General features: G+C 39.0%; 1 protein-coding gene across 2 annotated transcripts; it reads right to left on the reverse strand.

The window, feature by feature from the left end:
• Positions 1-1,999: 1,999 nt before the first annotated feature.
• Positions 2,000-26,226, reverse strand: tp53bp2a (tumor protein p53 binding protein, 2a). 2 transcript variants are annotated; one of them, XM_037679392.1, is made up of 19 exons: positions 26,077-26,226; positions 18,490-18,637; positions 17,520-17,633; positions 14,886-14,956; positions 14,428-14,529; positions 12,819-12,993; positions 12,443-12,624; positions 12,169-12,333; positions 10,431-10,478; positions 8,432-8,615; positions 6,254-6,376; positions 5,944-6,065; positions 5,450-5,858; positions 4,328-5,172; positions 3,466-3,603; positions 3,178-3,311; positions 2,663-2,829; positions 2,339-2,538; positions 2,000-2,259 (listed from the first exon to the last, which is right to left on the reverse strand). In XM_037679392.1, exons 1-19 carry the CDS (start codon positions 26,101-26,103, stop codon positions 2,218-2,220), a joined length of 3,396 nt encoding a protein of 1,131 aa, XP_037535320.1. In that variant the 5' UTR covers positions 26,104-26,226; the 3' UTR covers positions 2,000-2,217. The 2 variants fall into 2 exon arrangements, with proteins under 2 accessions (XP_037535320.1, XP_037535328.1); XM_037679400.1 differs by lacking the exon at positions 10,431-10,478.
• Between the last annotated feature and the right edge of the window lie 1,679 nt (positions 26,227-27,905).

The following is a 27,905-nucleotide window of genomic DNA, read 5'->3' on the forward strand; positions in this document are numbered from 1 at the left end:
TTTTGAAGTTGTTGGGGCCGGGGCGTGAACCTGCGATCTTCGGATCACAGGCCCACCTCTCTAACCTCTGTGCCACCACTCCCTCGCTGTATTTATAATTTATAAATTAAAAAAAGTTCAGTTAAGCTTCAGATGGACTACTGCCAGCAATCCATCAGCCCAAATGGACGTTCATTCAGTCGCTGCACTCAGCGATCGCGCGCGGCCGATGACCCAAACAGGTGAGATCCCAAAATATCCGACATGTCAGAGCATGGTCCGTGTCTGAATAATGCAGAATGCAGGCAGAAGCAGCTCACATCTTCTGCCCCCTTTATTCCGCTGCGCGTATCCACCGACCGTCAATAATTATATAAGCAGTCAGCTTAATTAAAAATGTCAGGGTTTTTTCGGGTTCGGACCTGGAATTAGTTAATTCGTTGGGTCGGGTGGGGTTCAGAAATGACGGCTGGGGCCGGGTTGAATTTTTGGACCCGAATGCAGCTAATTCATACCCATCTGCTCACTACAGACTCATGTTCAGGCTGCTGTTTAATACACCATATACTATATTATTATTGTTTAGCGTATATATTATATCCTTGTATACCGTTTCTTTTTTTATAGTTTATATTTTTGCTATTTCTGGGTGTAACTGATTGTTCCACCTCAGGTACCATGTGATGCTAATGCCAATAAAGTCACTGTGAACCTTCATAAAATATTGTTCTATTAGAATACATTGCAGCATGTAGCCCCAAACATTAAGCCAACTCTGTATTGTTGTGCAAATACCAGTAGCTGCAATTTATGGCAACAATTTTTACATTTCGTTAGCCTAATTATATTAGCTTCAATCAAAAACAAAGCCGTACAAACAAATAAAAACACCTTTAAGGTTCATGTTTGTTTTTAATGTTCTACAAAAAGTATTTGCCGTTTGAGGTTTAAAAACCATCGAGCAAACATTTGTTCTCCAGCAGAGGGTAGCATATATGTATATTTATTTTCCTGCTCACATAAATCTAGAAGTTTAAAAACTCAATTTTTAAATGTTTAATATAAAAAGAACAGCGTAAATTCAAAGGATCTGGTTCACCGCTGCTGTAGATCAGGGTGATAATGTAGATACAAACTTATGCGAGCTTGGTAATAAAAACAGATGAGTTTAGTACAAAGTATTTTATTGTAAATGTTTTAACTACAGTACATGTTTATACTTGTGACAAAAGAGCTAAAGACAGTAACAAAAATAAATACATCTGTATCGAGATATGTGAAAAGCTACAAGATTCATCATTTTTACTTTTAATATGTGCTATAAATTTGACTAAGACAAATAAGTTGAAAAATGTGTAACCTTTAAATGATTATGAGAAGTCAGGGCTTCACAGATTAGCCCCGGCCTCTCGCATTTTTATACCATCATGGAATGATTGTAATAAAATAAAACATACCTTCCTTTTTTAGTCAAAGTGTCTCTTTAAGAGCTTGAAAATCAGTTGTCACGACAGTATCATAGTACTACGTTGAAGTTTTTACCGGTTTACGTTGATAGAAATACACAAACACACTGAATGTATGGCATCTTAACCTCGTACCAGTGCAGGAAAGCTGCCCAGTTCACTGGGCATTATTTACCACAGATTAAGCTGCAACAGAATGACAAAAACCTCATCTCTAATTTCTCCACAAGTCGTTACATTTTCAACACGTTTACCAGAAGCAGTGTTGAATAAAACTGACAAATAGGCTGCTGAAGATTGTCACAGTAACAGTGTATTCTTTTTACTTTTACCATTGTCGCCTGCTCACTGACCTAATGCATTGTTATATTTGTTAGAAAATAACCAGCACACCAAGCAAGAGCTGCTCACAAGTGTAGAAAAATTGACAGAAAAAATACTGCCCGTTCCATTTTCGCACCCCGTTTTTATGTTTCGGTCATTTCAGGTGCAAGTTTTGGATTATAGTTACAAAAATAAGTAAAGGAAAACTAAGTTTAGTGTCCAACTGACACAGAGGGTGCTAGAAAAACGAGTGAGGAAGAAATTCCTCTGTTGTAGATAAAAGAAAGTGCCAGAAATGGTTGATCCTTCATATTGGTTTGTCCTTGCTTCTTCATTTTGGCAGAGTCCTTTTCGCTCCCAGTCTTTTAAAGCCTGTGTGTGTGTGCTTGTGTGTGTGTGTGTCCTGTAGAGTTCTGCCAGGCTGGAAATGTGAAAAGATCTTTGTGTTTTAAGCCAATGTCCTTTGCCTTGGTTTGATTCTGGGGTAGAGCTGTTAAAGACATGAAGAAATGTCAAAAACCTGAAAAATGCACTGGTTGCAGAGTTTTCACAGAGGCTCGTGAACTCACCCCGAGGAGGTTACGGGGAATGTAGCCCTCGGTGTCGCCTAGACGTGCCCACCACCATTCAATCTCATCTTCATCTTCTCTGCGGACGATGGTCATGCAGTCTCCCTCATGGAAGGAGAGTTCGTCTTGGTTTTCACCAGGGTAGTCCCACAGAGCGTAGACCACACCTCTGTTCATAATACCCATCTTCTCTTGAACGCCTGAGAAACGTGTAAAAAACACAATTTCAGCACTCTTTAACTTTAGTGATAGCTTGTATTAAAAAAAAAAAAAAAAAGAAGAAAAAGACCAAGATGAAACATTAGACAAGCATCTTTTACTGACCATAAAGGAACTGGGAGCACTGGGTGTAACCCTCCTCCATTTCTTCACATTTATCAGCTGCTGTCTGCATGTCGCTGTAAGTCATGGCGAACACTGCTGCACCCGACTCCACCAAAAACTTGCACACTTGCACGTTGTTGCAGGATGCGGCGCAGTGAAGAGGTGTCCTGATCGGAGAGAGAACAAAATCAAATTTTAAAAAAAGAGAAAACATTTTTAATAAGCTACTGGAGAACAAAACAGGACTTCGGGGATATTGTAATAAAAAAATAGATTCAGAGAAAAGTGACTTGATACTTTGAGACATTTATGTTTGTCAGAATGAGATTTAATGCACAATTTCTTTTAAATTCATTTATTCATTCAACCTTTATTTATACGGGTTAGCCTCATTGAGCCACGAGGACTCGTTTAAAAGAGCGACCTGTTCCAGACAGAACATATAAAATACATTCAAGCTATAACTAAAACAAACAGAGCAAATAATTGTTTGTAAATGAACCATCTTTACTTACCAGCCGTCACTGTCAGCAGCATTAACGTTGACGCCAAACTGAACCAGAAACTTGACGATCTCTGTGTGTCCGGCACACACGGCGTTGTGCAGAGCAGTGATGCCTTCATCGTTGGGCTGACTGGGATCCTCCACCTGCAGTGAAGGAACGACGTGAGGAGAAGTGAGACACGCTCGACCAAAGTTTGAGATAATCTACACATCTGTGAGACTATAAACGATTACGAGAACAAAAAATAAAAAAAATAAAACGATGTAACAAAAAGTAGTTTCAAATCAAAACACTTACTTCATAAATGATCCTCTGGACCAGGTCGAACTCTCCTTCCAGAGACGAGTCCAGCAGCAGAGCCAGTGGGTTGAACTTCACCCTCATTTTGTGATCAATGCGTTCAGAACCAAGCTTGCGCAAATTAGTCCTCTTTCCCTGAAGACACAACAGTGATCTTTTGTCACTCAGATCATCCTCAAAACCATTTAAAGATCATGAACGAGACACGCAAACATAAGATGTGAGGCGCTGCCTTTCAGCAGTGGCCACTCTCAGCTGTGCTCAGCCTGATCTCAGAGCAGAAAAATAACTTGTTTCCAACTCTGCTTTGTTAATCCAGTTTATGAGCTCAAGCTGGGAAGAAAAAAAAACCTATTTGTTACTCTAAATCATGGTTATGCAACCTGATTAGCAACAATTAATATCTACTGGGGGAAAAAGAAAGTTGTTTTTTGTGGTAGGTGAGAAAAGGAGCCAACCTGAGGGGGAAAATAGGTCATAATACAGATTTCTTATTGGGTTGTGAATTTTAAACCGCTTACTGAGTTTCACCAAGAGCTTAGCATTAGGAAAATGCAAACTAGTGTTTATTTTCAGAACAGAGCGTATCTTCTTAGTCTGAGGAGAATAGCGTCCATTCTCTAAAGAAACAAGAACAGAAGTTTCAAGGATTATTCTGTTATAAAACACCAGATTAGGTTACAGATCGTGTCCAGGACTTCATTAAAGTAGGACTTGTACAAACTTTAACTCATGATCTGCTCTTGTGGAACTAATAAACATGTCAGGGCTCCTTTTCTTAACAATGTTATGGCTTTAGAAAACAAACAGCAGCAAATAACCCCGTATTGAGTTTGCAGTGTTGGATGGTAATTCGTACCGGAGGCAGCGTGACCTGTCCTGTGACCTCCGGCGCCTTCATGTTAAAGGTGTCCTCTCCAAAACTGTCCTGCTCCGCTCCAGTGGGGTATGGGGGTGGTGGGTACGGGGGGAACTCTTCCAAAAAGCCTTCTGAAGGTGGAGGAGGCAAGTGGGACATTGTGTCCTCCGACCCTGCAGGGGGTGGTGGAGGAAAGAAAGCATCCTCAGGCCTGGGAGCAGGGTGGGATGGTGGAGGAGGGGGGACAATGAACTCGCTGTCTGGGAAGGCTGAAGGTGGTTTGGTCTGATCAGTTGTGGTTGGAAGTGGGACGTTGGCACCTGGAATGTAAGATGGGAGTTGTCCTCTTTCCACCGTCTGTCCCGTTTCCGAGGGGGGGTTCTCTGCCCCGATCGGTCCATGTGACTCTGCAGATCCAAACACCAGATTCTCTGCTTCTCCGGCATATGTGGGAGGGGATGGTGTGGTTGCAGTGGTTTCCATAGCTGCCAGAGTGGTCTTTTGATAGAGGAGTTTCTGAATGTTGGGCCCCGCTGGACCCTCTGGTTCAGTGATAGAGCTGCGTTTCTTCAGGGGCCGTGGGGCGTTGTAGAGCTTCTTCCTGAGGGCTTCCAAGTCACTGTCACTCTGTCTGTAGGGGTTAGAAATGAAGGGAAGAAGCTTGGTGGGGCTGAGTGGACGGGGGATGCGTTCCGTTTCTTGCTGGAGGCCTTCAGAAGGGCCGGGACCCACGTTACTGGTTCCAGTGATATCAACTTCATTTTCCAGGGCAGGCGAGCGGCGCTCCAGGTACGGATTCTCGGGATGCTGAAGGCCTCCACTTGGAATCACTGGTTTACCATATACTAAAGATAAACATAAGAAACACATGGTAAGTGTCCAACAAGATAATACCGTGCTGTCATTTAGTTAATAGATTGTACTAACGAGGGAAATTATCAGATGAGATTATGTTATGCTGTCAGTTTACAGATAAATCACTGGGGGAAACAAATGTTGAAAAATACTACATCCATCATATCTAATGCACACAAACATGCACGAGATTGACCATAATCCATTGAGTCAACTTGACAACACAGTTTACAGCATTACATTGTACATGACTGTGAATATTCTTACCACTGATGAATCCATTAGGGCGGATTTGTGACCGGCTGAGAGCTCCTTGAATGCCGGACTGGAAGGGTTTTCCCGATCCAGGCTGCTTCGTGTACATGGAGTAAATAGAACTGGCTGCTACAGTTTGTGGTTTAGTCAAACTGCCGTCTTTGGAGGATGGGAGTTCTGGGGTGAAGGGTCTCACCGTAGCTGCTGGTGGAGTGTCCTGCTTAGAGGGTAATGGGAGTGTTTGGCTTTGTGAGGGTGGAAGAGGGCTGTGGCCCTGAGCCGTCTGGGACTGCTGGCTGTGGGGCTTGGTCTTAGGGAAGGTGCCTGTGTTGAGGCCTGGCTTGCTGTAGGGAACAGCAGAAGGGCCTTTTGGTTTGGTGGGGACAGGGGGTGGAACCTTAACTTGAGCCTTAGGTGCAGACTGGAACATTCAGAAAAAAATATATAGTATATTAGATTGCTGCAAATAAAACCAATCTATAATCAGTTTCTTCTTGATTTCTCACCTGAGCGTCTCTGACCAGGTCATCACTGCTCTGGTTTTTGCGAAGGGAGGCTGGAGGGGGCTCAGTGGGCTCAAACATGGACAAAGGACGCATCTTCCTGTCCCTCTTCAGTTCAGACTCATCTAATCATAAAATAATAGACAGAAGTTAATTGTTTCTCATGATCAAAGACTATTTGATTTTCTAAAAGAACAGAAAAAAAAGGCATTTTAAGAAGAACTTACTTTTTGCCTTACAAGTTATTTTTCACAAAACCAAGACTGCAGTTTATTTCCTGTGAAGATGTGTTTGCTCAGCCTGGGTAGCTTACCTAACTCAGTGTTCGAGCTGGAGTGAGAGGTCATTCGTGGCAGTGTTGAAGCTTGGCCATAACCGTTGGTGTTTGAATCCTGATTTGAAGCGCTCCAATCTGCCAGTTTTCCAGACTGAGACCCTGAGGGACCGCCAAAGGAGGACGGAGGAAAGAAGGCAACAAAAAAATGGGAAGTTTAAGTATGATGTCATAGTAGTAAAAATAAAACAAAGTGCTGACAACACTCAAGTTGAATATTTAAACACAAAGGTAGCTTTGTGTTGTGCTGAATGTCACATTGATTTGTTCATTGTTAAATTTTTGGGTGGCTGGCTGAGTTTGAGTCAGTGGTTATGCAGACAATCACAGTCTGATGAGCCACCAAGCACAGAGCTGTCACCATTAGCTACATTTAGCACCTCAAAGATGCTCAAAACAAAACGATTTTCATCAAATGCCTCGCAGAATGTAAAATGCAGGAACTGAAGAAACCCAAACACAGATTTTGAAGACACGACCAGACTGAGTGGGTAATGATCCTGACAGAACCTCAGTTCAAGTGAAGGTCGTGCATTTGTTCCATTTAGTGTCTCAGGAAATGATAGAAAACCAAACAATCAGAAATAAACGACACAGCAGCAAAACAAGCAAGTCAAACCAAATTCCAGCTGATAAATATACATTTTTTGGATGCACAGTACCGGTACGTCTTAATAACGCAATCAAAAAAAGCACACACGCACAGATACAAGTGTGTACCTTTTCTTTTAGCCCGTAGCTCTTTCAGAGGTTTAAGCAAAAACATGGCCTCTGAAGAAGATGCGTTCCAAAGACAAGAAAAACAAAGTAGCCTTAAACCTCCAGATCTTTTTTGCTCTAGACATGATGCTAGCTGAGTCCAGGCACTGACCACCCTGAAGGGCCATACAGAGCAGCAATCCCCCCAGGAGTCTGCCTGATACTTTGCTCTACACTTTGAAAGCTTGAGGAGAACTGGTAATGAGAGATTTTTGTGTGCCCACTTATTCCTCTCTCTCTTCTTTCCATACTGCACATCAACCCAACATGCAGAAGTAATTGCATGCAACAGCAGAACAGAATGAGGAGAGAAAAAAAACGTTATTTTGTCTGCTTGTACATGACTTTGCTTTAAAAAAAGGAACATTTAGGCTGACGAGGATGCGTTAGAGCAGGGATGCAGGATAATCTTTTCTGTTGTTCTGTAATTACAATTTTCTCTGTTTGAGGATAAAAGTTTAACACTACGAGACGCAAAGGGCATCTGACTTCCACCAAGAATAGATTTTACATTATACAGATATTCTATGAAAATTCTACGTTTGATATTGCTATAATCACTCATTTGGTTTGACGAGCTCTGGAGGCAGACATCGCAAATAATTTCAGAGCCTCTATGTCTTCAGAATATATTTAACATATAATTAAATATCTTCCTAAGCTTTAAACTGGGATTTTCTGTCGCTCTTTATAAAAAAAAAAGAAAAAAAGGTCCAATCATTTTTGTTTGCTAAATCTTAAGGTATATCAACCAACAGAAATAGAAATTCAGCAAAAATCTGAAAATATAACTAAAAGATAAAACCCATGGTTGTTACCATTTGTGTTCTGGTCATAATAATGGATCATCAATAAAGTACATAATCATTTCCTCCCATTGGACACAGCTAAAACTTGTAGCAAAGTGTTGACCTCAAAGAATACCGCAGAAAGACACATACTGTGGCAATTTTATTCACTGCAAACTTAATCAGTATTAAAAAAAAAAAAGACAGTGGAGAAAAACAAAAAGTATTTTAATGTTCACTCTCAGCAGGGCTACATCACAGCACACCTTTGAGGAGGTAACTGGCTACCTTCTGAGCTCAAAGTGACATCACAATCTGCAGGCGGGCCAGTGTTCTCTTCTCCTGCAGGAAGCAGGATGGTTTAGTGCCTCCACATTTTCAACAAACACATTCCGTTTAAACACTGAGTAGTCCAGGGATTTAAAAAAAACTCCACTTTGTGTGATAATGTGCATAGCAATAAAAAATAAGAGGGTAAATTGTACATGAAGTGACAGACGGAACAATACGGGGGCCTGCAGGCAAGTAAGACTCCCTGAATATGTGTGTCAGTATGAGGAAGGTACAGGAGTGAAAGGACGCACACAGCTTGTTGTCTCTGATTTCTCACCTGTCCCAGCTTTGCTCTGGGGCTCGTTGCCTGCAAGAGGGGAAGTGCTGTCTGAATACACTGGTTTTACAAGTAGATCATGTCTAACTTGACCTCTGGGCATGGTGGATGACTGGATGTAAGGGCCGACTGCTGCCACACGAGATGGACCCGACTGCTGCCCGGTTTGGCCATCAGAAGGCAGCTGGAGGAACAAAAACACAGAAAAAAGAGAATGCAATTATTATTAGTGCAGCAAAGTTTGGTGAAAACAGTTCAAGATACTTGGTGATACAGGAGACGGAATGGAGAATACACTTGTCGGATACATAAAGATAAAGATGATTAAATGTGGTCAAAATAAAGTGTTTTTTAAATTTTGACTGAAAAGATATGTAAACTTGTGCCTGTATGCAGCACTGTAGCAATACATACTTAGACCTATAAAGTTTTTCTTTCTAACAAAACATGGAGATTATCAGGAACTTGAAATGTGTTATTCATCTTTCTAACCTGTAGGTGGTGCTAGAAAAAAGTCATTTCAGTGTTAAATTCAAAGTTTTTTTTTTTAAAGCGTGCTGTCACAAACTAAAATCGAATACAAGTAAACATTAACTGATGAGGCATTTTAACATCTAAAAAATGCTATAAATGGTCAAGCAAGTGAAAAAGAATTAGATATAATACACTAGAACAAAATGTTCATTTGCTTGTATTATCTAACTGCATGTTTAGAAATAACCAAAAGTATAGTTCAGTATTTTTATTCTTCAAGTGGTAATAAAATAAATGCAGAATTCAAATAGTTTGGTGTGAGTTTCAAGTTATGGAAAATTCTCATAAATGGCACAACTTGCTTAGAAAACTGCATATACTTGGTTGGACAAAAAATTTAAATAAATTTAAAAAAGACACTTTGAGAATGTTGAAACCTTAAAAAATGGATTCAAACTCTAATGACTAAACAATCTGTCATATTTGACTTGTTGAAAGAAAATGAACATGCACTGCCAAACAAGTGTTAATAGAAAATGAAGGGCAAAAATAATATATCACCTATGCAAATAACCATACCATACTAGGAATGTGCGATATAAATGGTATACGGTAGAAACGATAGAAATTTAGCCTACGGTAGAGATCTGGCTTCTACCGGCTAACCGCAGTAATGTTGTGTCTGAAGTAAAACCAGAGTTGTTAGTTTAATCGTTACTTTTGTTTGTTGAAAACTGTGCGCAAGTGGCGTTAGTCTTTTCTTCGAGAGCTAAGTAGCGAAGCTACAAGCTAACTACAGCCGGCTTGTCGTAGTGTTGCCGTATTCTGACGCATGCGCAAAACGCTGTGTTCCGTCTAAAGTTGTTTCTTTTTCCATCGAAAGTTAAAGTAAGCGTTGGTCAGCTTTAGAGAAACCTGCTCTCTGATCTGTGAGAAGAACATTGTTGTGTGATTTTTACTGAAAGACCCTCTGGTCAAAGCCACAGATTCATTTTGTGTCAGCTCGCCATTAAAGCAGAAGGAGACGCCCACTAGAGGTTTGGAGGGTGAAGTGTTTCAGTGTAAAATGCTGCTCTGTTGCTGTTCATTTATAAAGTGAGAAGACTGGAAACTGTTAAGAGTTAACAACATATTCTTCTGTTTAAAACATTTGGCTAAAACTACATTTGATATCTTTTGCACTACAAGAAAGAAGCCTTATACTTGATTTGTTTATTATTTAAAAACTCTGGACCTAGTAGTGGAATTTTCTTAATTCAAAATATATGATGGCAAAAGGACACCCTATGCTTTTTTTTAAGCAAGTTTTATACCAAAAACATATCGCGATATATATCGTTATCGCCACCCTTCACAATATATATCGTGATATGAATTTTATGCCATATCGCACATTCCTATACCATTTTATTTATAGAGCACTTAAAACAGCGACAAGGTCAACCAAAGTGCTGTACAGACAGAAAGACAGGCAACACAATAAAGAAAATAAGATTAAATACAGCTGCAATGCTAATTTAGTTACCTGACGATGAGTGTCTTTTGAAGCCCTCTCTTTAGCAGGATAGCCATTCTTGAAAAAACAAAACAAAAGCACAAACATGCAAAAGCAGTTCAAAAACACCAAATATTTCTCCCTATTCACTCTAATATTAGCCTTTCTTCGTGCTTTTATATTTAAAAAAAAAATACAGACTGTGTGGAATAACTCAGCTCACAGTATTTCTGTTTAGTCAGTGTGTGAGTGTGTGTGTGTGTGTGTGGAGTGATGTCTGCCAGACGCTTGCGGTTTGGTAGGGGATAAAGCGGCTTGGGAGGGCTTGTGTCTTTGTGCTGATGTGAAAAAGGATCACTCATTATGATTCTAGGCAGGGTGTGGGTAAATCACCTTCTCACTAGGGCCTATTCAGATTTTCATCTCAAAAAACACGCACTGAATTGCAAATACACACATGCAAACATTTCAGTGTATTGTTCCTACTTTATTAGAGACGTCAAGGGGGTGTTAAAAGACAAGGTAGGGTGCACATTGCTCATAAGAAACTGCTAAGAGACACTCAAAAGGATACGAAAATAACCAGGCCACTTATTACTTATGGTATAACTTAAAGACCACTTTGGATCCAGTACATCGTGTTCACTGCAATTGCTTAGTAAACATTGCACGCTAAAGACTTGATGTTTATTTTTTATATCTCATTAGAAAGTAAAGCATCCACAAGTACTAAAGAACAATTGCTATGCGGCTAATTAGTTATAAGTTAAAATTTAACTAGACGGAAAGAGCAAAAGTTTACAGTGAAAGCAGATAAAGCACCTTCACGTCTGAATGGAAACGTACTCAGTTCAGAGAACATATGAGAACTCCATACCAAGGAGGTGAAGTACAAATGACGCGTACATTTTGAGAAAGTGAAGACAAAAAAATTCTCATGATCTTACTCGGTCGTCAGTGTCATATGCTGTGGCAGTGAAGAAGATCAGTTTTCTCCTTCAGATAGTGTTTCATAAACCAGACTGTTGACTCTCATTTACAGCCCCATGGCAACGTGTGTACTAAACAACTCCTGTACAGCGAAGAGCAACGTAGAGGAGCAAGACGACGACGAACTGTAAACTCGGACTGATCTGTTGAACTGCCAGAGGCAACGTCAAAGCTAGAATGAGTCTGCTGCTAGAATGAGTCTGCTGCTAGAATGAGTCTGCTGCTAGATTTCTAATATGCACTGAACTTTTTTAAGCGTTTCAAAAAAAACAATACAAATAAAAAATGCTCATGTTTCTTTAAGAAAACCGGTTGCTCGGCTTGTTAAGGAAGGAACCAGAAAAGATAATATCTAAGCAAACATTCCTGCACGTCTTGATGACAATCTGAGCTCATGTCTTCACTCATCGTCGGGACTTGCTTCTGTCTAAATGGAACTATAAACTTGGCTGAAGAGCGCATTTGGGAAGAAGCGTTCAAGATGCAACATGGTTTTATGATCATAATGTTCCAACTTGTTAAAGCAATCGGGGGGAAAAATATATAAAAAAGAAAAAAAAGAATTGATTTGTTTAAAAACTTCATGTGTGTAGTCGAAGGAGCTTTACATTGGTATGGGTGAGTTCTGAATATCACAAGATACGAGGCTCCAGGGAAAGACATTTGAAGAACTTGAGGTGAATTTTATCCAAAGTATAAATTTTTGTAAACAAGAAATTGTGGCTGTTACAGGAAGAATTAAATCTAGGTTTTATTGTGGTGAGGTGATGACACTTACGGGCAAGTTTTCTTTCTGTTGAAGGGCTGCCTTCTTCTTCCAAAGCCTGTCTCGAAGCTCACTGATTCGTTTGTCCATCGCAGCCACCTCCAGGTTGCGTTTGTTCAGACTCTCCCTCTGCTGCTGCAGCTTCGAATTCTGATCTTGGTTAAGCTTATTTCTCACCTGATCACAGAAACACCACAAAATATGAGTCAATCCAACATTACTGCTTGTCTAACACAATCATCTCAGATGTTTCATTTGTTTGATTGATTTATTTATTTCTGCACACCTGTAGCTCTTTATAGAGGCGATCTAGTTCTGCTAGTGAGCTTTGGTTGTCGCGGTTGTTCTCCATTTTGCTATTTTTGAGCAACTCCAGCTGTCGACTGAGCTCCTCCACTCTGGACGCAGCCATCACCAGTTCTCTTTGCTTCTGCTGGAACAGGTTGTTCATTTGCTCAATTTCTTCCACTGGAGAGAGAAATGGTGTGAGATGTTGGAGGAAAGGTGAGCAGAACAAACTCACAGGGACAACGTTATAAAAACAGGACGTCACAGGGATGCATTAGGAAGTTCATGATCTTATTTAAAATCATATTTTTCCCCAGTATCACTTAGGAACAGAACTCCAAACATTGATGAGTTCATCAAGTCGATGAGCTTACCCAGTTTGCCATTGCTGACACGTTTCTGCTCCACCTGGCCCTTGAGGGCCCTGACCTTCTTGAGTCGGGATTCCTGGTTCTCAATGTTTTCTCGGAGGCGTTGGAGCTTCTCCTGCTCTGCTGCCTGCTGCTGCTGACGCTGCTCTTGTTGCTTCAGGTACCGCAGTCGCTGCTCCTGCAGACAAAAGAAAGCAGAAGTGGAACTAAAAAAATCAGATTAATCTCTTTCACTGAACAATTTCTCTACGTCTATCTTGAACAAGTTTTAAGAGTTATTCTAAGAAGTGCTAGGGTTGTTAATTGCTTTGAGGATACAGTTTCTTTGTTTTTATGGTTCACACAGCAACAATGTATTTTATATAAACATTGCTTTTGTAAACAGTAATGACGGACATTGTTAAGCTTTTCAGATATCATGAAAGTTAAATACAACAGTTTACATAGTATCTTAAACAGGTTTCAAAATGAGCAGTCTCTATCAGTAAATGTTCCAAGTCATGTGAGCTGAAAGTAATCCCGGTTTGTTGACTTGTGGCGAAGTGAATACGCGACTACTTGGAAGTCACATTCCCTGTCGTCCTCTACTGTCCCTCAGGTACACAAAACAGTAAACATCACAGACTTACAAAGTCATCAGTAAAGATTTTTTAAAGTGAACTTAAATGCTGAACAGAGGTCGAGATGAGAACATTTTAAGAGTTACAGCAAAAAATTAAAAGCTATGAATTTAGATTCGTTTTTTTCTACCACTGAGTCCAACGCAGTGACAACCAAAGGCAGAAAGTGATCCAGGGCTTATCGAGTTATTAACACTTTCTGCAATCATTTCAACACTCAAACTGTGAGATTGTGAAACTTTCATAATCTCCACAAACACATTTTAACTTCATAAATGCACCTGACTTAGCGTAGCACCTGTTTTGGATACAAATGCTCTGTTGTCTCCTAATACCGTAGTCCCTCGTTTATTGTGGGTGTTGGGTTCCAGGAGGCCCCTCGGGCAATAAGTGAAATATCGCAAAGTAGGGATACTAGTACAAGAGAAGGGCAGCAGGACAGCAAAGGGTTAACCCTTCACGCAGCAGATGCAGCACGGAGTGGAAATGTACTTCTTGATCAATTACAGTGTAACAACTGAACATAGAAGTTCTAAAATAATTAAAAATAACTTTTAACACTTTTATATTTTGTGATAATGACGATTTTACGATGTGACATACTTTGAATTTTAAGTTGGAAGACAAAAGTCAATGGGTGCAGTTGGACATCAAAAGTTAACCCTTCATGAAGCTGTTGCAGCCAGAGGAGAAATGCAGGAGGGAGCTTCTCCCTGCACCTGTGGGCTGCACACAGGTGCTAAATCATTAAAAATAAAAATTTTAAATAAACAATTCATGCTGAACGTGCAGCTCATCCATCAATCAGCCAACTGTGTGTCATGTCCAATCTTACTTTGAAAAAGAGCGAGTCCGTGAAAAACGAACCACCAAGTAGTGTTTGTGTTTTTTTTCTCGTTAACTTAATTTCTTTCTTTTTATCACTCAAATTTTGTGAATTTTTTTTCTGTACTGAATCCTTTCCCTCTCTCATGTTGCACTACTTTATGTACCTTAGAGGCGAGAACTTGTTGTTGAGCTTCTATCTGTTGCTGCTGCCTGGCAGCCATCTCTTGTAACTCAGCCAATGTCATGTCCATCCGAGGTGTCGCCACCTGAACAAGTACGAAAGAGGAACACAAATTAATTAAGATGAAATACAGTCATGCTCGTTTGTCTGAGAAGTGAACTGAAACTTGTACGCCTTGGGGCATAACTTACTCACCAAATAAAACAGTATAACATACCAGGTCACTGAATTTAATACTAAATATGTGACTCACATTTTACAATTAAGAAAAAAAGGTATCGCTGATACATCAAAACATTGTTTTTTTAATTATGTTTTTGTTTGTCAAAATTCAAATATTGTAAAAAAAAAAAAAAAAAAAATCATATTTCACATGCCATCAAGGTTTAGTAGTTGTCAATACATCAGTTTAACCATTTGTCTAAAAATATTAGAACTCACCCCATTCTCCATTTTCTTGTCTGAGGGGGCTCTCACTCCATTCCGCTTTGAATCTGAGCCTCTTGAGCCTCCTGAAGAGTAGATAAGATGGACAATTTTAGAGAACAAAATGTGTTGAAGAATTTCATTTAAAGCAGCTTCTTCGTCCAGTTTAATAGAAAATAGAAAACTTTGCATTTCCTACAAAAAATGTAGTGTGAATGCTTATTGCTGAATGAGTTTGCTGAAGGCTGCTGAAACAGCTGAAACCAAGTTGTAAATCTTCAATTGCTGAACTGTCACTACTTGTTTAATATGAACAGCTGAAATTATAACCAAAATTAGGTGAATGGTTTGCAGAAATGCTTTCAAAAAGCAGGAAAAGGCTAGCTAAGAGACAAAAGTAATGAAATGTTAGCAAATAAAAATGACTAGATTAGAGCCAGAAGTAGTGAAATGCTAACTAGCTTAGAGGCAGAAGAACCAAATGATTGCAGAAAGCAGGAAAACGCTAACTAAGACGTAGAAGGAGCAAAATGCCGGCAAAAAGCAGCAAATGCTAGTTAAGAGCAAAAAGTTAACAAAAAGAAGGACAAAGCTAGCTTATAGTCAGTAGTATTGAAATGCTAGCAAAAAAAGCAAAAAAAAGCAAACAGAGGCACAAGTAGCAAAACACTAGTAAAAAGCTTGAAATTAGCAAAAATCTAGCCAAAAAAGCAAGAAGAAGCTAGCTTTGAAGCAAATGTAGCAAAATGCTATCAAAAATAAGGAAAATGCTAGCTAGGAGCAAGAAGCAGCAAAATGCTAGAAAAAAATGGAGGAAAGAGTTGATTTAGTATAAGCAGGGTAGAATTAGCTTAAACAAGGCAAAATGCTAGTTCAAAGTAGGACACAAGTATCACTGTTAGGGCTAATTTAGTAAAAAAACAGGAAAGAACTAGCAAAAATAAGGCAATAGAAGCACAAAAACATGGCAGAATTAGCTAAAATTGGAGCAGAATTAGCAGAAGCAGGGTAGAATTAGCCCAAACAGGGCACAATGCTAGCAAAGTACGGTGGAAGTAACACTGGCAGGGCTGAATTAGCAAAAACAGGGCTGAATTAGCATAATACAAATTAAAATAAGCATAAGCAGGGTGGAATTGGCATAAAAGGGGCTGAATGCTAGCACAAAGCATGGCAGAAGTAGCACTGGTATGGCTAAATTAGCAAAAACAGGGCAGAAGTATTGGAAATGCAGAATATTGTTACCAGGGCTAAATTGGCATGAGCAGGCTAAATAATTATAAGCAGGTCACAATATTAGCAAAAACCAGGGCAGGATTAGTTTATAAAGAGAAACAGGAAAACAACTGTGTGTACGTCCTGATGCATGCTCAATAAGCATTCACACAATAAAAACCACTGGTCTTTACAGACAGCTGTGAAAAATGATTGGAATTTCCTCTTAGCTTTTTGTCTGTGTCTCACATAAACAAGAATACAAGCTGAAATCCACCTGTTTCTCTCTAGTTGCTGTAGGGAAGGGTGTGCATCAGGTTAGTCTAGTTGACCTTTTCTGGGAAACAAGAGGGATCTAATACACAACTCTCTATGTATGTCTCTCCAAGTCTCTCTGTATGCTTGAACTTTAATCAATTGTCCATTTCAATACACAATTCCTCATCTGGTACATTTTGTTTCAAGACAACTGTAAACAGCATGCTACTCAACAAGCTGAATAAATTGAATGATAAGTGTAAGCTTACTCTGCTACTTCAATTCAATTCCATTTAATTCTTCAACTTGATGATAAATTAAACACCTTTAGAGAATCTGGACCACAAAGAAACTGCAGTACTATAAAGGCATTGAGTCGATTTATCCAATTTGGTCACAAGAGAAACAGAAAATCAATGGAACCTGGTTTAAAAAAAAAAAAAAGTACAGCTGATGAAAAAAGCAATGCAGAGCTTGATTGCAAAAATGAGGAGCTAACAGTGTGGGAAACACACCAGCAAAAGATAACAAGAAGGGAAAACAACCGTCTAATCCCTGGGCTAGACTCAAGCTGTGAGGGGTAAAGGGCTTAGTTACGTAACAGGGATGAGAGGATAGTGAACAAGCAATATTAGACTTTTTCCATTTCTAAAAATTGAAAGTTTTAAAATGACAGACTTACAACGATGCAACTGGGACACACTGAAATTATGTCTAATCTCTATATAGATGGCTAAATAAAGTACAAGGATTCAACCAACTTGCTGCTCTTGGGTCAAAATTACCTCAGAGGCCCAAGTTTTAAAATTGAACATTTCCACCCTAGGGCACAGGAGAAAGAATTTCTGTTGATATTAAACTTTTATCTAAATAAAAGCACTTTGAAGCATTTTACTTTCAATTCTTTACCATTAGAACAGTGACTTGGTTTCATCTTAGCTTTGAAAAGGCTGGTGATGAAAATGAGCTTTAAACAGTAGACGTGCGTGCATTTAAGGTTGAAGGCATCTTTGGCATTTCCAGTGCTGGTGTCAAATGTCTTCTCTGAAGACGACCTTCACTCAGTCGTGATTTTTATTCATTTTTATTTTTTTGAGAAGGGACCAAACGTAACCTTTACTTTTTTTGAGAAGTGTCTGCTGTATGGTTCAGTTTTCTGTTAAAAGATTAGTTTACCTGATTCTCTGTTAGGAGCTCGGTTGTGACGTAGAAAAAAGCGCACCTCGCCCCTGTGCTGTCCCCATCTTTGGAGTACATCTAACATCCTCTCACCGTCACCCACAGCTCGCTCTGCAGAGAAAATATACAATATATAAAATAAAGATAATCATGTATTTGGCTGGCCATGGTTAAAAAAATACAAGACTAAGGTAGGTCAAGTGTGCAGGTGCTGTTTACTTTGTGAATGCTGTTCAACCTACACAGAAAGGTGCATCCTGTTGGATGTCTTTGACTTCAGGGAAAAATAAAGTCCTGTAAATTATTCGGACTGGCACTGAGCCAAAGAGCTCGTTCACCATTTTCTGACATTTTCATCTACAGCCTGAAGCCCATTACATTACATGAAGGGACTGACACATTACAGTCAAACAGAGGTCAATGAGACTAATTTATTAAAGGGGGCAGGGTAGCAAAATAAATCAGCAAACAGAAATGATCATTTTAATTTAAAACTAAATCATACATGCAACATTATGTTCATAAGAATAGAATAGACTTGTGGTGAATGGCTGCAAAATGAGACTGTTTTTAACATCTTGCCATCTCATTTCATTCAGACTACTTATGGAAGTACTCAAATATAATAATTGGCACTTTCCTCATTCATTCAGGAGCATCACCATGGAAACGGCTATAAAACCTGGCTCCTTGAGCTTTGATTTTGAATACTTATTGCATCTCAAAAAGGGGAAAATGAGGCAGGCATGAAATTTCAACTCCTCACCGCACCTTCCACTTTAGAAACATTTAGGCACTTGTGTTTGTGACAGGGATTATAGACCCCCACTTCATTTGCATTGCAGACTCAAATTAAAAATAGACAAGCCTTAACAAAAGAAATCAAGCAGATGACCATACAATTCATCTTCATAATTGACAACTGTAAACTGTGTACAATACCGAATATGCTAGCAATCTCGCTTACCAGATCCTCGCCACATCTCAGACAGGTGGCAGTCCGTTTCTCCTGGTTCCTTGCACAAATCTACCACATCCCGGCAGAGTGTATCGGTGGTAACAGGAACCTCAGTAAAATGTTGGTCGTTGTTACTGAGATAAACGGTCAGGAACGTCTGCGCACAGCAGGAGGGAGAAAATGAAAGTTGGGCAAGGCAGATTACATGATCAATTAAACAGGAACTGAAGAAAAATAATTCCAGTTACAAATAACGCTGATGATGACAGAGCAACAATTCCCTGTAACTAGTGTCAGATTCCCCCATGGTTCAGTGTAAAATCGGTGTTTGCTTCATAGCTTTATTTGTTTCCACAAGCTCCATTTCTTTATGTCAACAGAGCAATCAGAAAGCCGCTCCTTAAATTCAGTTTCATCACGTGTTTCTGATCAGCGCAGGCACCAAAACATCACTACAGATTCTAAAGAAGCTCAGTGTTTAATATCAGAGTATGAATGCTTCATCCCTATAAAAAAAAAAAGGAAATCTTAATGAGGGCATGTGAAGACTTTCATCAACAGCATAAAAAAAAAACTAATCACAAAACTGAACTCTCTGGATTCCAAATTCAGACATTTAGAAATGTTTATTTCAAAATAAACATGTATGTCATTATAAAATATTGTTAATACTTATTGCTTTAAGTGGCTTGTTTTAGTTTAAATAAAGTAAAGCTCAAATAATCAAATTCTAATAAAGTGGCACATCAAGTTATCAATATGTTCTAAAACCTCTACAAGCAGCGGCAGTAAACAGAAATATAAAAAAAATCTATCTTGCCGTGTTGTTATTAAAAGATCTTTGCTTAAGAGGCTTTTAGTGATGTGCTGGAATAGGCCATAGCACAACCATAATCTGATCCCACATAGGGGCTGAGGGCTTAGATAAGGCTGCAATAAAAACCACTATCATTACAAAGATGCCTAAGGATGTGACATAAACTGAATTTACTGCCCCAGGTTTTTACTGCATCTGTAGTGGCTTCAATAAAGGTGAAATAAAACCGTCACAAAACTTCTCTAATAGCCTGGAAAGCGTACAATTATCAGAGCAGGTGTGTGTGTTGTGGACCATCAGGTTACAGAGCCAAGTTGGGCTTCTGTAAGTAAATGGTTGTTTCTGCATGGTGGGAACATCAAGTCATCAGGATCACAAGCACAAAGGGCTTGAGAGGGAAGCAAGCTGAGCAGATGCAACCACGATGTAGAAAGAAAAGTATGTGAATTGCTGTTTAACTAGAGGGGGTGTCATAAGAGGCCTTCACATTTATTTTCAGCTCGCTGAGTACATGAATAGGTGACGATTCCTAGAATAACCTCCATAGCAACTTACACAAATATATTTTAATAGCTATTAGACAAAGGACAAAGAAATGAGTCTGACTCAGAGGACCAATTAACTGGTTGATTTAATAGAGAAGTCAATGAAAGAACCCCTCAGATAGAGCAACACACAGAGTCATTCTTATCCGTAGTGAGTCATTTTTGCCAGAAAATGTACAAGCCAGAAATTGTTTGACCTTTTAGAGCAAAAGAATAAAATAAAAAAAGTGTTCCAACACTGGAGAATCAAGTTTAAATCAGCACTTGTTTTTGGTAAATGCTTCCTAATCATCACATCTCTGCAATATGATGTGAATCACAAAAATAAAAATGACTCGACTAACTGCATTGTCATTTTGATGTAGTCACTTAAAAAAATAAAAATAAATAAAATAAATCTTGCATCAGAATATGGCAAATAATATTGCAATATCTCAGAGATGCAGGACATTTAAAATCCTGTGTAGAGATATTTGGAAAACAAAAAGATGACCGAGGAAAAAAGTGAGAAGAATCAATAGGAGAGGAATTTAGTCAGGGGATGACAAATTCTACACTTAAAGCCATTTCTCTTCAGCACTAAAGTTAATGATCCGGTAGCCAACAAAGACCACTCCTAGTATCCATTTAGATGAGTTAGCACTTTGTTGCTGACCTCCATTGACCTTGTGCACAGGATCACAGTGATAAACACAAGTGCTTCATAGTTTAGCACACATTGTCAATATTAGATTTAAAAAAAAAACGAGCCTAACACAATGAATGTTATGTTCATTGTATACATCTATAGCCAAAAAAATTATTTAATTTGACTTTCAATTATCAGGTAACTCAATACGTAAAGATATTGTTAGTACCCGGTAATTTTATATAAATGACCAAAAAAATAAATAAATCTACAATGTGTAGTTTACTCAATTTTAAACTATACTGCAGGGCCTCAAATTAAGTGAAGTGTGTGTTAAGAAGATCCAAGCATGGCTGGATCCCCAGCTTTGACTGACAGAAATTGAATTCATTAAATATTCATAGAACAACAAGCAAAATTAAGCAGCTCAATAACAATGTAATAGGTCCACAGTGAAGTAGCCAAACAGCCCATCTGCAGCTGACAAGAAAAGATTGCTTCAAGCCATCTTGTAAAACCAGGGAGCTAAGCAGCACCACTGCAGTGTGTTTATGACAAAGTTTGACTGCTATTCACCATGCGTGCCTTCTAGCAAATTACAGAAACAGGAGCTGAACTGCATTTCCTTCTTGTCTGAGATGGGCTAAATAGATAACCCAGGGATCCAGAGGGGACACATTGCCTCTGTGATTTACTAAAAGATTACTAATTGCACTGTAGTGTCAGTAAAGGAAAAGCTACAACAAGAACTAGTCTCAGTTAAAAGCAAAATGATACATTTAGTCCATTCAGAAAAAAGTGTTTGACCAGTATAGTTACTCTCAAAAAGAAGCAGAGATACAGCAAGGTCACTGGGGAGAGATCGCTAATCCGATATACATGGATACAATTTTAGCTTTTTTAACAGTCAACTGGAATTGAATTACAATATAAGCTAAAAATTTTAATCACGTAGACAAACGTAATAGCAGCTGATCATTTTTTCCCACCAGATTACATTTTTTATAGTCAGTACCTTTTTAAACCTCTTAGTGAGGCTAAGTTTAAGACCTTTGGTTCAGGACACACTGGTAAAGAAAGGCTTGTGAGTATCTCTCAGAGATGAAAGGCCGCAAGATCAAAACCTACAGAGAAAATACTCTGCAATAAGAACTCATCTAAGAGGAGGAGAGAGGCTGCAGCTGGCAGTGCTCGACCTGCCTCAATGAAAAGGTTTGAACGAGACTGAAAAACAAAGAGGTATACTGTCAGGATTGTTCCGAGTTACTGCGAGATTATTACCTTCTCTGTCAGCGATTCTATCCAACATGTAGTTAGATAACATGAAATGTCTGTAAGGCTGGGAAATGAAATACCACACATCAAGAATATCAGCCATAAAGTTTAAAAAAGATGGTGCGTTAACGGTTTTGTGATTATATTTGTGTTCTTCTTACAAACGAACCCTAAAGAAAATTACGTCAAACAGATTTGAATGGGCTTTTAAAAGCCTCATCACTGATTTAGACAGACAACTCCTTTAAGGCAACTTTTAATTTAAAAAGCAGGGCTGTAGTCAGAGTCGATCACAAACGAATAAAAAGAATAAAATAACTGCATATGTTGGTGTTGACTGCATTCTCCCCCTGTTCATACCTCGAAGTGGAAACGAAACAAAAAGAGAGAGGTAGTCGGCCATTTTGTGTTCCTAAACAAGAACGTGGAAACACGTCAAAGGCAAATCAAGTTAGCACGATCCTTTGATAAGTAAATTGGAACTGACCTAAAAGACTATAAGTCCCATCATCCCACTTTAGAAGTGACTCGCTTTGTGAAGGTCAGTTCTGCTGCCACGTCCCTTTAGATTATTGGTCCCTAGAAAATGGTCACATATTAAATTAAAGGATCAAAACTGTCTGCCGCTGCAGTTTCTGACTTCTAGGAATAGTTTCATCACAAGGAATTGCTCCCTGATAGAACTAGTCTGACCTCAAAGTGACTAGCAAATAGAAGTCCATCCAGTCAAAGACTTGAATTTAAAACATATGCTCCAACTTTTGAGATAGTTTCTTATTGTATGTTCTTCTCAGACATGAAATATGCAACAGTAATGATTTTACTGGTCTGTTTACATTTTGACATTCATGTCTTGTGACTTGTCACTTTTGTTGATGCTTTTTAGGCTTCATTTAGATGTGCTTGTGCCATAATACCATAAGAAATTTTCATACTGGCGTGCCAAAAGAATACAGAAGAGTCACACTACATTAGTAACATTTGTAGTACGTATTCATAATTACAGTACTTAACTCGACCCACTACAGTGGATGACTTTCAGTACTATTTCTTTTATCTTTCTGAACAAAAGGTTAAAACTGAAACTGCAGTAAAATTGCCTCTATACAATGTGTTAAATTAATTTAAAAAAAACAGCATTGTCATAGTCAGAACAGATGGCAGCAAGCTACATAAACAATACAATCGCAAAAAATACAATAAAATTCTTAATTATTTGCACAAAACAACCAATCACTCTAATGCTACAGGATAAATGGAAGAACAGAAAGCGGTGTGTTAAACCACACCAGGCGATTCTTCACCTTAGGGCTGCTCTTCTTCTGTCTATACACACTTTCAATTACATATATATATATATATATATATATATAGCCTTTGTAAGAAAATGGATCAGTCAGTTGTATGGAGCAGGTCTTCTCTAATTACAAGTTTCTAAGACATTGCAGCAGCATTCGTGATCGTGTCCTTCTTCACTGCTTCCAAAGCTGAAACCGTTCTAACATAATGGTCCTTCAAAAAGGTGAGGCAACAGAAAACTCCCTAATGGCTTTCTGCTTTATTTCTCTTCATCTCTTTCACCCGCTCTCTGTTTTACTATGCTGCGCCAAAGGATGAGGCAGCAAGGGCAGAAAGGTTAGGAAACACACAGCAGAGTGTACAGAGTGACTCTGAAAGGCATTTGCATCATTCGGCTGCAAACCTTTCCAATAAAAAGGGAGCTTTTACAACACCCTAAGCAGTTGTGCTTTTTTTCTGCAACATCTCTTCTCATTGTATGCACTGCAGAATTTAGCCCCATCAATCCTGATCTGCACTTGTGAAATGTTTCTGCATTTCTTATACGTGAAGAAGACAGTCCAATCTAGGAGACGGAGAAAATGGGAACCAAAACTGAAGCGATAAGGATTATTTCGTTAGTAAATTATCTTATGACGTTACAGTGTTGTTGGCTTTTTTGAAATGACGGTGTCAGAAAAGGGCAATTGTCATCGCAGAATATATATTTAAAGTTAAAAACTGTTTTCCATGAAAATATTCTACCGTGTAAGAAGTTAAATAATGCAAAATGTTTTTTTATAGACTCAAATGTTAAAATATTAGAGGGAAATGTGGCAGACACCAGATTAAAATGTCTTTGTGGTTTATTCAGTCATGCAAAAACCAGCTAGTAAATAAATAAAAAAAACAGCTGACTGAAAGACGCAGAGTACAGAAAGCCACAACATGAACTTTTCCAGGTTGGACATATTAGATCTTCCTTGACAGTTGAGTTTCAGCCCTGACAAATACCCCTGGAGAAGACCATTATTAAAACATGCTGGGTTCTGGTTGTCAGTGGCCTAAAAAATAAACTACGTGCAACACAATTTGCAGCAATTCCAACAGAACTGTTTCTTCACAACAGTAACAATGTTAGCTCACAACATTTTAATCATGTGGTAAAGACAGTTCCTCTGGAATTTTATACAGAATTCTCAGTTCTGAGTGACTCAGTATCCCAAGATAATAAGTTGATACTTGCTTAATGATGTGGATTTTCTTAGAAGTGATATTAAACTGATAACCTGAGTTCTACAGACAACGGAATAAAAAAAAAAAAAAAAAACTACTGTACTTTTTTAAACTTTATAGATTTCACAATAACTCTGGTTCATCTTGAGACAAAAGGTCTAAAACAGTGTGTAGCAGTCTAGTTATACAACCACATCAAGTCTCCCACATGGTAACGCAAGCATGTAGCAGCCATGGAAATCTTATTCAGGTTTTTGTTGACACACACAGCAAAAGTTTAGCTTCCCAAAGCACAACGTTGCATTTCCATTGTCATATCCCTGTTGTAAAACCAGCAAAAGTTAAGAGTTGTTGAAGCGTAAGAAAGCATGTGTGATAAACTAACTTATGTGGGCACACACAAGACATGCCAGCATAGAAATCTGCAAAGAAAGCAGCTAAAATCATGTGAGAAAACGACGAGATTTATGAGAGCAGAAACTGAAAGCCATACCAAATGGTAATTCAGGTGTAAATGAGTTACACAATGCTTTGGTTCAATAAAAGGACGAGTATTCCTTATCAGGGTGATGCCATGCAAGGCGCACAAACAATGTGCTCTTCACAGCACACTGTTAAAAAAAAGAGTCCCTTTGGCTCATTGTGCAAGAAAACAGTGACCCCCTATTTACCATCCCAGCCAGCAATTATTACACCACATTCTCATTGCCCCCCCCAAGCCCCCGGCCTGCACTACCAGGGTCATGACGGGCTGCTGGTGTGATTTATAAGACAATACCTCACATCAGACACTGCTAAAGAGGCCATTTTGTGTTTATCAGGCAAACACAAGAAGCTGTATCTCCTTTAAACACAAGCAGTGCCCAAATATATATTGTGAGGGGACAGAAATTAATTTGTGTCTTTGTGCTGCTCCTTTAAGGATGCCTTTGGGACGATAAATAAACTGTTCCTGCACACATAGGTGACTGTTTATTTGGTTGCCATGAGAACCAATGTCGCTGATAACACACAAACACATGTCAACTATAGACTAAGGTCATAAAGAAAGGAAGAATTCAAATATAACTCTACCCCCTTTTTAAAGATTAGTAATTCACGGATAAAGCTGGTTAAAAACAGCACACGTTTATTTATAAATCGACATAAAATGATGAGCAAGCTTAAGCGCCCATCAAAAATATTCCAAGAAAATAAGCCACAATAATTTTATGTGAACATATGTTACACATTTTAGCTTTGTTTAACGATTTGGATATGCAGGTCTGCACACTTCAGGTCTCACTTCTGAACAGGGCGCACATGAAGGCAGACACCGCTGTCGTCTTTACACGCCTGAGAAAGTGCTGAGAGGTTGGACCTTGCACTGCAGCAAAAAGCAGTGGACCTCTGATGATCACAGTGATGACAGGACAGGAGTGCAGCGCTTGATGGCAGTCTGTGCCAGCAAGACTTGGCAGGTGCCTCCAACCTGCTGTGTGCTCTGAGCAGGGTGGAAGTGTATTGATGGAAATGAATGCATCCCTGAGGTTAAACACCATCTTTCAGGCTGGTGTTGTTGTCTTTTAAAGTAAGAGGCCAACTCTAATAGGGTGAATGCACGAAGCAAATAAATTACGTCTCAGTCATTAGCAAATAAACTTCACATGGATCAACTTCCCACTTGAGTTTAAATATCCAGGTAGCTTTTAAGCGACAATCACGAGAAAATTGTAGTAAACTGGCAAAAAAAAAAAAAAATACATATATATATATATATATATATGTATATGTATGCAGTACAGTGCTAAAACTTCTACCAAATAAATCAACCTTACGGGCATCATTTTGGCGTCGTGCCGCATTTAGGTAACCAGCACGGCGTGAACTCCCACCAGGGCAGTTTCGACGAAAGCGTCGACACAGACGAGTCGATCCTCGGAGCCTGAACCTGGCGACGGGCAAGGCGATGCTACTTTGTCTCCAGCTCCGGGGGGCCTGCACAAACACAAACGTACCATTATTTTATAAAGCGGTTTAATCTCCTCACAAAGTGTTAGAGCGTAAAATATATTGATGGCAACGGAAAGCTAGTATCGGGACCTGTTGCTACAGATAACACAGGGCCTCCACGGCAAAAGTTTCTTGTTGCCAGCGACGCTTAACTTTGAAACAAACGGTTAGTCGCGAGCACACAACTTCGCAAATAACACAGACTCATAAACACAAATTATACCACGGAATACTATGGGTATTATAAATGATTTACTTACTACTAGGAACGACGATTATAATCCCGAAACACCGCTGACGAACAACGTTGCTCGACGACTCGCTGCCTATCCCAGAGTGACGCTGAGGGAGGAAGTTCATTCCACTCTGGAATTTAGGCTCCGCCCCCTCAACGCTGAAGAACAGAGGATCCTAAAGCGTAAACACGCTCAGTGTTTACTGTATGTCGCGCATGGAAAAAGTACAACTGGTAAGGTTAATTTAACCCGAGTTAAACTTGTTCTAGAACAAAAAAAAATTAAGATTGTATCGAACTCAAGATGGACTATAAAATGGAAGAAGAGGGTGAAAATCTGGCAATCTAATATTTTCAAGAGTTTCCCTACACCACTTTTAAAATATTTTAAAATATGATTTGAACTGAGTGCCCAAAACTTAATAAACATAAACAATAACTAGGTATATATATATATATATATATATATATATATATATATAGAACAATAGTATAGTATAGTATAGTACAGTATAGTATAATAGTATAGTATAGTATAGTATAGTATAGTATAGTATAGCATAAAAGTGTAATAAAAATGGTTCAGAAAAAGGTTTGTAAGCTCAGTTATCCAGGTAGATAAATACAAAAAAGGTTCAATCATGTCATCTGGACAAGTTTATTTTAGGGAGAAACGTTTCGTCTTTCATCCAAAAGACTTCATCAGTCTGCAGCCGCTGCCAACCCATATCTGTCTTAATGTGTTTCAAGCCAGACTCCTGTTGCATGATGAGTGATTGTTTTGGACAGATGGTCCCTTTTTGCATGTGTTAAAGGCAGTTTCTGGGAATTCAGCAGGAGGCTAGTTTGGAACACATCAATGAGGGCTATTTATAAGACAAATCTGGGTTTGCAGGCCACAGACTGAGGAAGTCTTGTAGAAAGACGAAACATTTTTCCCTAAAAGTCCCTTACATTGGTGGCAAAGAAAAGGGCCCTCAGTAAGCTATCCGTCATGGACAATGCTGACCATCCTCTGCACAGTGCCATCAAGAAGCAGAGGTGCTCCTTCAGTGGTAGACTGCTGTCCCAGCCATGCTCCTTGAACAGATTCAGGAAGTCCTTTGTCCCACAAGCCATCAGACAGTTCAACTCCTCCCTGTACAGTAAAAATAGAGTCTTGTAAATCTATAAATCTACCACCTTGTGCATGTGAATATTGTCTTTTTGCAAAGTGTGTATTCTTCTTCATTTTTTGATTATTTCACATGTCTTTTTCAGTATAATTAGAACATGTTACTGGATGCCTCAAATCCCCCCACCCCCACTACCCAATAAAGATTAATAAAGTACCTACCTACCTACCTACCTACCTACCTACCTACCTACCTATCTATCTATCTATCTATCTATCTATCTATCTATCTATCTATCTATCTA

This window comes from Nematolebias whitei, chromosome 1 (genome assembly GCF_014905685.2).
Source record: "Nematolebias whitei isolate Nwh7 chromosome 1, NemWhi1, whole genome shotgun sequence".
In the NCBI taxonomy this organism is placed as follows: Eukaryota; Metazoa; Chordata; class Actinopteri; order Cyprinodontiformes; family Rivulidae; genus Nematolebias; species Nematolebias whitei.

Excerpts from the sequence above, each read along its gene's own strand:
- tp53bp2a (XM_037679392.1), bottom strand. The coding sequence starts at position 26,103 with ATGCGGCACGACGCCAAAATGATGCCC. Across the intron at positions 14,957-17,519 it reads AGCTCCTAACAGAGAATCAG|GAGGCTCAAGAGGCTCAGAT; the intron begins GTAAACTAATCT and ends TCTACTCTTCAG. Across the intron at positions 3,604-4,327 it reads GACAGGTCACGCTGCCTCCG|GGAAAGAGGACTAATTTGCG; the intron begins GTACGAATTACC and ends TTGTGTCTTCAG.